The sequence below is a fragment of the Crassostrea angulata genome, chromosome 6 (assembly GCF_025612915.1).
Source record: "Crassostrea angulata isolate pt1a10 chromosome 6, ASM2561291v2, whole genome shotgun sequence".
Lineage (NCBI taxonomy): Eukaryota > Metazoa > Mollusca > Bivalvia > Ostreida > Ostreidae > Magallana > Magallana angulata.
This window is the reverse complement of record NC_069116.1, coordinates 7,565,717-7,573,851: the sequence shown is the minus strand read 5'-3', so window position 1 is coordinate 7,573,851 and position 8,135 is coordinate 7,565,717. Positions and strand designations below refer to the sequence as shown.

Genomic DNA, 8,135 nt, shown 5'->3' with positions numbered 1-8,135 from the left:
GTTTTTAGTGAATTTATTTATCATGCAATACACAGATATACACCTAAGATTACCAATTTTAATCATTTTTTTTCTTCGGGAACAAATAATTAGGAACTTCACTATCCAACAAGTGACAACCAAGCCCCTGTGGTCCCGTCGCCTGCAAGGTATTTTAAGAGTTATCTTTCTTTTAGCTTCCTGGTTCTAAAATGTCAACCGACCCCCCCCCCCCCCCCTTTTTTTTGAGTGATGTAGTAAACGATTTCTTGTCATTCAATGCATTTGTGCAACCTAGGGTTAATGTGATGCTTGTATGTCACATGTTTTTTACTGGTGTCTGTCTAAACTATAAGAATTGAGAGACCCAATATCTCTACTCTACCTTTTTGCATTAGATTTCATTCAAAATTTAATCTATTGAAATGAATCACTTAATCTTATACGTATTAGGCTTCTTGAAATTTATTATAGAAAATGATTTACATACAAGTACACGTTTTAGCCACACATTTTATTTATTATTTGTCGATGGCACAGAATTGGCTACTGGTTGACAGCAAAAACTTGATGAATTTTATAAAATAATCAACAAATATACTACTGTCATGACCAAAAAATCGGTTAATGTAATCAATAAATCTAGGTACAGATATTTTCCAAAGGATCTGTCAGCAAAAATAGGGACTGCAACTCTCAATAAGCTTTATTTATTGCTGGGCTGCTCCGTTTAGCACACTATCATTTCCTGAAATAATCCCATTTATTCATTTTAATTTTGTTAATACATACCTGTCTTATTTTGTACCCAACACAACATATATGTATGTACACTGTATATATGTTCAACAGAATAAACTGAACTTGAACTTATCAACTAAGTACAAGAAAAACTAAAAGAATTAATTAATTATTTGACCTGAAAAAATCCTTTTCCCACATTTTTCCTATACCTGACTTTCAAATTTAGGAAAAACAGGTAAAAAAATTTATCAAATTATCCGGAGAACATCCAACTGTCGGCCATTGTACACGTATAATGGCATACTCTAGAGGCGGGCGGTTCGTGAACAATTTGAACTCATATCTCACTGCAGGCAGAAGCGCTCCAACGAAATACTTACCGCGGGGGGGAAAAGTCCTTATGCATCCACCCGCCTCCTCAGGACAAAAACCCATGTTTCCCGAGGGCAATGCCTCGTAAAAATATGATTTTTCTGTGGACTAAATCTCTTTTTTTCCTAAAACGCACGGTTTTAAGCATCTATATAGTACCAATAAAATGACTGGTATCTCTCTGTTTATGTAGAATATAAATTGAATACCTTCAAGTACCCCTCCGTTTATTTAAGGAATAAGGAATCATAAAGAGAAGTCTTTTTTTTCATTTACAAAATACACACTATACATGTAAACCTTGGAGGTTAGGGAAGATAACTCTGTCTGGAACCAGATGCATGTTGTATTTACCGTTATCTCTTTATCAAGCGTCTTTCAGTAGGTGCAAAGCGTCCTTCAGTAGGTGCAGACTTTCACCTGTTCTTATCCAATAATAAAAAGACGAGGAAGTGTATTTTCTTTGAGTATTTATTTAAGACTGAGAATGACAACATACTGTCAGCTGTCGGACAAAAAACATAACACATGATAACAGATATTGCACAGCGTACACCGAAAACACAGACCGATAACTCTCTTACCTGATAACTCTCTAACCCGATAACTCTCTTACCCAATAACTCTCTAACCAGATAACTCTCTTACCCAATAATTCTCTAACCCGATAACTCTCTTACCTGATAACTCTCTTACCTGATAACTCTCTTACCCAATAACTCTCTAACCCGACCAAACAGAAATAAATTCCCTTTACTCATACACAGAATGATGTAATATGCTAATCATCTCTGAGGTTACACCTGAATGATACAGTCAATGAGAGGATGATAAAGGACTACCGAATTATGGTGTTACAAAATGAAGGTATCTGCCCACTACGTTCAATGATGCTGTGTCTATATTAACGACTGGCTGGTCATAAAATCCACACTTCTGCCATTGGATAGATGATATAGCATTATGTTTGGAGGACAACACACACATACACACTCACCCATACACATGTACACACACACACTCACATACATACACACACAAACAGTAATGGGGCATGTCTTCTATCACATGTTAATATTTTTTAAAATATTTTAAGAAAAAATAGAATATTTTGAAATGACAGCACTTTACAGACAAATATGAGACAATTATTAGTTCCATGCGTGACTTTTAACACTCTCTAATGAAAAAAAGGTGACACCATTTACACCCACAGACACAAAATGAGAAAGCTGGCTTGAGGGGGATACAGGTAAACATCAGCAGGGCTCCTGACAGGTGGCAGTGGCCGATTATATACTGGTTATCACAGAGATCAGTCCCACTAACACCTCTACTGCCCCCTTGGGAGGCCCCCTCCTCAAATATGGACACCCCTCAGTACAATACAACACCAATCCAATTCTAAGAAGTCACAATTTTTAGGTCCACGTATGACCTTAGACCCTTGACCCCATTGGGTGAAACGGTCAGAAGGCCTATTGCCTTCTCTTCAATACAATTTGTCTTATTATCACCGATTCACATTACAGAGTACAACGGATGACTAGAAAGAGTTACAATATATTGGGGGTCAAAATCTCTTTTCAGTCAGGTCCACTATGGACCCCACCTCTAAATCTCTGCTTTGATAACCTGGAATGTCAAGAGATAAATTGTCCATGACCTGCTAATTTAGTGCTCATTGCACTGTTTGCACAAGAATTCTTATTCAAATTGGTCCAAACAAAATTTCACAGAATAATATCATCGAAGATATATAATGTATGAAAGTTGCCATTTTTTTCTTCACTGAACTTGCTCAACAGATGAAAGAGGTCGGCTTAGGGAGGTTTATCCTATCACATCCACAGGTTTCTCTGGAGGTGTACTTGACCTGGAGGCCGTCTTGGGGGATGAGGTGGCTGGACCACTGGGGCTGAGGGAGGACTGTGGAGCAGTGACCTCCGCGGTTTGACCGGGGCTGTGTTTGGGCTGCGGCGAGCTGTGCACCGTCGATGAAGCGCGGTCCGGTCGGGTCTCGGGCATGCTCACTTGTGACTTGCCACACACATGGTGGTGGTTCTCCCAATCCTTGTGCTGGCAGAAGGATCCGCAGTACCGTGCCACATTACAACCACTGCATGTCTCACTGGCCTTCCTACCACAGTTCCAGCAACTCTGTAAACCAGAGTGTAATCTCTACATCAAACAAAGGTACAACTCAATGGCCCGAACAGTGACTCAATAATGCAGAATAAAGGAAATTTATTACAGCTCCCAGTGTCGATAGCTGATAAAAATTTGACAGGGGTTAAGAATCTCAATAGAAAACCAGAAGGAATTTTCTCTCACCTCACTGGATTCCTCCTGGTGGTTGAACTGAGCCATTACTTCCTCTCGAATTTTCTTCCGAGAGTCTGACATGGAGCGCTCCATCTTGATTCGCTCAGCAGACACCATTTCTGTGGCCTTTTGTTCAGCGGCTGAGACAGCTTTCTGCAGCTCTAGCATTGCCTGTCTCTTCACTTCCTGAACGGCTTCTTCTAAAATGATGCAGAAATAAAAACCTTGATAATGATTTATTATTTAATTGTTCCAATCTTATTTCTCACTAGGTTTAGAATTATTTAAAGAATTTACTTTAAAAAAATACACATATGCATTACAATTTTTTAGTGTTAGGGAAACAGAAATTTTCATGGAAGTATACAAAATTTTCAAAGGAAGACAGGTGTGAGAGTTTACTTTTTTGGCCCCTAATCATTTAACTTACATGGACTATACAAAATATTCAGAGGAAAGTTGTTAGAGTTTCCTATACCTGCCCTCCTGCGGACATCGGAGACGCGGTCCTCTGTCTGTCTGAGGGTGTGAGCCATCAGGTCGTTGGATCGCTTCTTCATATCAACGTCCATCCCCTCAGCGTGTCTGCGCATCCACAGGGACAGCTCCTCGCGGTCCCGGAGACTCCGCTCCTGGAGAACGGCCAGGGCTCTCTTTGTCTTGTCCACCATCCCAATGATACAATTCAACATCTGAAACATAACATTGAATGTATAAAAACCCAGACATAACAACTGAAGAAGACCAGATTTGTGACACCAATAATGCTTTCAACTGGTTAAAAACACACGTTCACTGTCTAAAAAAACTTGGAGTCCCAGACATAACTGAAGAAGAGCGGGATATTCCCTGGACTCACCGTTTCTACGTGTCTCCAGTCGTCATCCATTCTCTCCAGAGGATCAAAGGAATCAGATCTTGAGTAATCTGGAAGTAAACAAATAGATACATTTATCAATTGCAAAGCATCAATTTGTTAATTGTATAAAAGTAATATGATAATTCGGAAAATATAATTTTCATATTTGCATTAAGGAAGTTGACGCATGCACAGTTCAGAACAACCGTGATAATTTTTATAATTTATTTAAACCTATCCCAATTTGAACACCTTTTTAAAAGAAAATTTTAAACATTCCAAATAATTAAAACATCATAAATTTTAGGCATCATCAAAACAGATGTGCTCATACATGTTGACAATAACCCCAGGGAATTTACGTAAACCACTGACTGTTATTGAAGGGCTGGTAGTGCCTGTCCCCCCCGCGCTCCGACCGGTCCCTGTCAACCCTGTCCCTCTCTGCTCGCTCTCGCTCCCGCAGCTCCCGCGACAAGCTGATGTCCTCCAATTTGATTGGTCCACTGTTGAGGTTTAACACTCCGTTAGGACTGACTCGCGGACTCATCGTCTGGTGTCGCTTGGCTGGATTCAGGGAATCTTGACTGATGTCAAAATTATTCTCCTTGCGGCTAAAAAAGAAGAAAGACATATAATTGCATGAAATGGCTATTGAAGTTAATGACATTTAATACCTACATATTCCAAATATCATATCCGCATTCTTTTCCTCTAGAAAATTTGAGTTCTAGAGAACAGATAAGATATTTCAAATGCTAGCTTATGAGAGGATCATGCTCTTAGTATCTCAATCTATTTCTCTGACCAGTTTCACAAGTAACAACCTGGTAAGTTATAAACTGATAAAAAATTCTTAGCATTTGCAAAATTCCAAGCTGATATTCATATAAAATTTTTTGAATCTGAAAACAAAATAAATCTGATGTAATTGTAAGTAGAGACACTTAACAAAGAGATAAAATCATATGACATGATTTTCCTCCTCATATACTTCTGTAACCTTTGTAACTGACCCCCCCCCCCCCCCCCCAACCCTTCAGAAGAAGCAAAATGCTTTGCAATATTCTGGTTTTGAGTATTTGCAAAGATAAATTAAACACTCAAGGACTAGCACAAGAGTTAATGCACCATAAATTGTATTTTTTGTATGTAGGGTACATAGAGCTACTAATCTGTAGCTAACCCTTCCCTGTACTCACCTGTCCGGGGATCGCCTTTTGCCGTTTTCATTAATGTCGACGGAGATGTCCTGTGACTCGGGCGATGAACTGTTCGATGCGTCGAACAGGATGTGTTCATTCTGGGCCAGGTACTGCTGAGGACTCTGCTTGGCCATTCGCGCGCAGTGAAGAAGCTCTCGCTGTAACAATGGCAAATTGGCCTACAAATAAACAATGAACCCAGTGACCTCAATGTTTATAAAGGGAGATAAATACTAATACAACCAAGAAGAAAAATCCATGTTGTTATGCTATGCAGCATGCTATAGCAAATGACAGTTACTGCTGATGTTATTACCTTCAGAAATGGAATAACAAATGGTCTCAAGGGGAAGTTTGTTGCCTCTTGGAGTTTTGCATGGAATTCTTCTATTGACAAATGGGAGTTCTAGCAATCAAGAAAACAAAGATTCTTCATTTTGTCCAAAAATATCATATATATAATTAAGTATATTGTTTACTTGCTCATATCTATCAAATATACATGTATCAACTGGTCGGAGTGAAGGGGATCCCTTTGGTTAAAGTGGCTCCGGCTCCTTCTCCCCAATAGCTTTTAATTTGCATTGCATATTTCAGTAACTCATATAATGAAGAGCTATAGTACCAACTCGATGATAATTGTTGTACATACCACTAGTCCAAGCACCAGTGTCCGCACTCGCTCACCGATATCCGGCGAGATATCCGAGCCAAACTGCTGTAATGTGGTCAGGAATCGTTTGAGTTTGGAGAGCTGCCTGGCCCCACAGGCTGGGGGTAGTTGTTGACTCATGGAGGAGTTCACCAGGGCAGAGGGGGAGGGGGTCCGGCCATTCATCAGCGACAACGGAGAGTGGCTTCCATTCACTTAAATCAGAAAAGATTGCAAATTATCAGATAATAGCAAGTCTCAATATTATCATCATCATTAACAATGCCTTGTCATTGGAAAAAGATATTCAGGGACAAGAAATAATAGAGTAACTATAATACATGTACTACAGTTATCACCTTAATATTTTGTAAAATGAGTAAACAATGTAAATATAATGCTGAACAACAATAAAATCGCAACACAAGACATGGATGGAAAGAAGAAAGGAAAAAAGGAGGATAAAGAAAATCAATAGTGACTGAGGCCAATATACAGAAGTTCTGAAATAATGACTGCTCCCTGCTGATACTGAGACAGCTGTGAGTCTCACCCCCAGACTTGTGTATGTTTATCCTCCAATTAACGGCCAGCTATCAGCACCCTGGCTCCCTGACCTAATTGTCAGCTCACCTGCTTCCGATTAGATTTCACTTTGCAGTGAATTGTTCGATCTGTTTAGAAATTCCCACAACACCTGTTTCAGAGCGGAATTTTTCTTATTTGTTTATTGGGATTTTACTCAAGGACTAAGTGAACCTTTGAAAAACGACCTTAACATTGAAAGTTATTTGTGGGGGGATATTGTGTTCCATATTGGAGGGCATAGTGGCTTTGTCAGCTATCAATCTCAATTGTTTGAAGACTGGCTTTTACATTGGAAGCAATTACACTGCTAATCACCCCATAGATGGAATATTATCAATGGAATAATTCGATCAGGTCAAACAAAATTCTTTTTATCATATATATATCTTAATCAGCCAATAGATATTAAATCATCACATCATTTTCTTTTTTTGCTCTTTCTAAATAAATACCAACTTTTTAACTTAAAAGTAAGTATTGATTATCGAGATCCATGTACCGGTATTAAATTAATAGGCATTTTTTACAACTTACAGTTTCAAGGAAATCTCCCACAAATTTGAACAAAAACATCAGTATAACAAAATTAAAGCGTTACAATGAAAGTATGTATTCAATGTAAAGGCATCCCCACAAAGATAGGCAGTAATCAACTTAATTTTATAAATTTAAATTAAAACATACGGCTTCAACTCCCACTGTAAATGAATTCTATCAATTTTTTTAAAGTCTCTTGCTTCTGATTTGCAGTGGCACTGATAGGAGGTAGGAAAGTTTATAACAGAAACTGAGTGGTCAGATTAGGTCTTCGGAAGTTTTTGATCACAAGTGTGTGATATACTCGGTCTTGAGAGATTAAAATTTGTAAAAGAGAATGACTTGGAGGTTTATGACAGTACATGAGAGGTTAATAAAGGTGTATGATGGGAGTGCAGGATACCTGGGTGGTTTGAGTAATGGTGTGATGCAATTACATGATAGACAAACTGAGAGGTAAGATAGGTGTATTGGAGTGAAATACCTGAGAGGTATTTCACGGTGTATTAGAGTGACATATCTGAGAGGTAAGATAGGTGTATTAAAGTGACATAACTGAGAGGTAAGATAGGTGTATTACAGTGACATACCTGAGAGGTAAGATAGGTGTATTACAGTGACATACCTGAGAGGTATTTCACGGTGTATTAGAGTGACATAACTGAGAGGTAAGATAGGTGTATTACAGTGACATAACTGAGAGGTAAGATAAGTGTATTAGAGTGACATACCTGAGAGGTATTTCACGGTGTATTAGAGTGACATAACTGAGAGGTAAGATAGGTGTATTACAGTGACATACCTGAGAGGTAAGATAGGTGTATTACAGTGACATACCTGAGAGGTAAGATAGGTGTATTAGAGTGACATACCT

At 38.7% G+C, this 8,135-nt stretch overlaps 1 protein-coding gene across 7 annotated transcripts in view; it reads right to left on the bottom strand.

Annotated features, from left to right (window-relative positions):
• Positions 1-1,548: 1,548 nt before the first annotated feature.
• LOC128186532 (protein CBFA2T1-like) overlaps positions 1,549-8,135 on the bottom strand; it is a 34,545-nt gene continuing 27,958 nt past the window's right edge. For 6 of the 7 annotated variants that reach the window (XM_052856338.1, XM_052856331.1, XM_052856336.1 and 3 more), the window contains 8 exons: positions 6,137-6,351; positions 5,801-5,890; positions 5,482-5,663; positions 4,655-4,893; positions 4,280-4,347; positions 3,899-4,112; positions 3,430-3,620; positions 1,549-3,276 (listed from right to left, as the gene is read on the bottom strand). In XM_052856338.1, coding sequence (XP_052712298.1) covers positions 2,929-3,276; positions 3,430-3,620; positions 3,899-4,112; positions 4,280-4,347; positions 4,655-4,893; positions 5,482-5,663; positions 5,801-5,890; positions 6,137-6,351 — 1,547 coding nt within the window. In that variant the 3' untranslated portion in view covers positions 1,549-2,928. The remainder of the gene's footprint in view (positions 3,277-3,429; positions 3,621-3,898; positions 4,113-4,279; positions 4,348-4,654; positions 4,894-5,481; positions 5,664-5,800; positions 5,891-6,136; positions 6,352-8,135) is intronic. The other variant, XM_052856334.1, reaches the window with a different exon arrangement.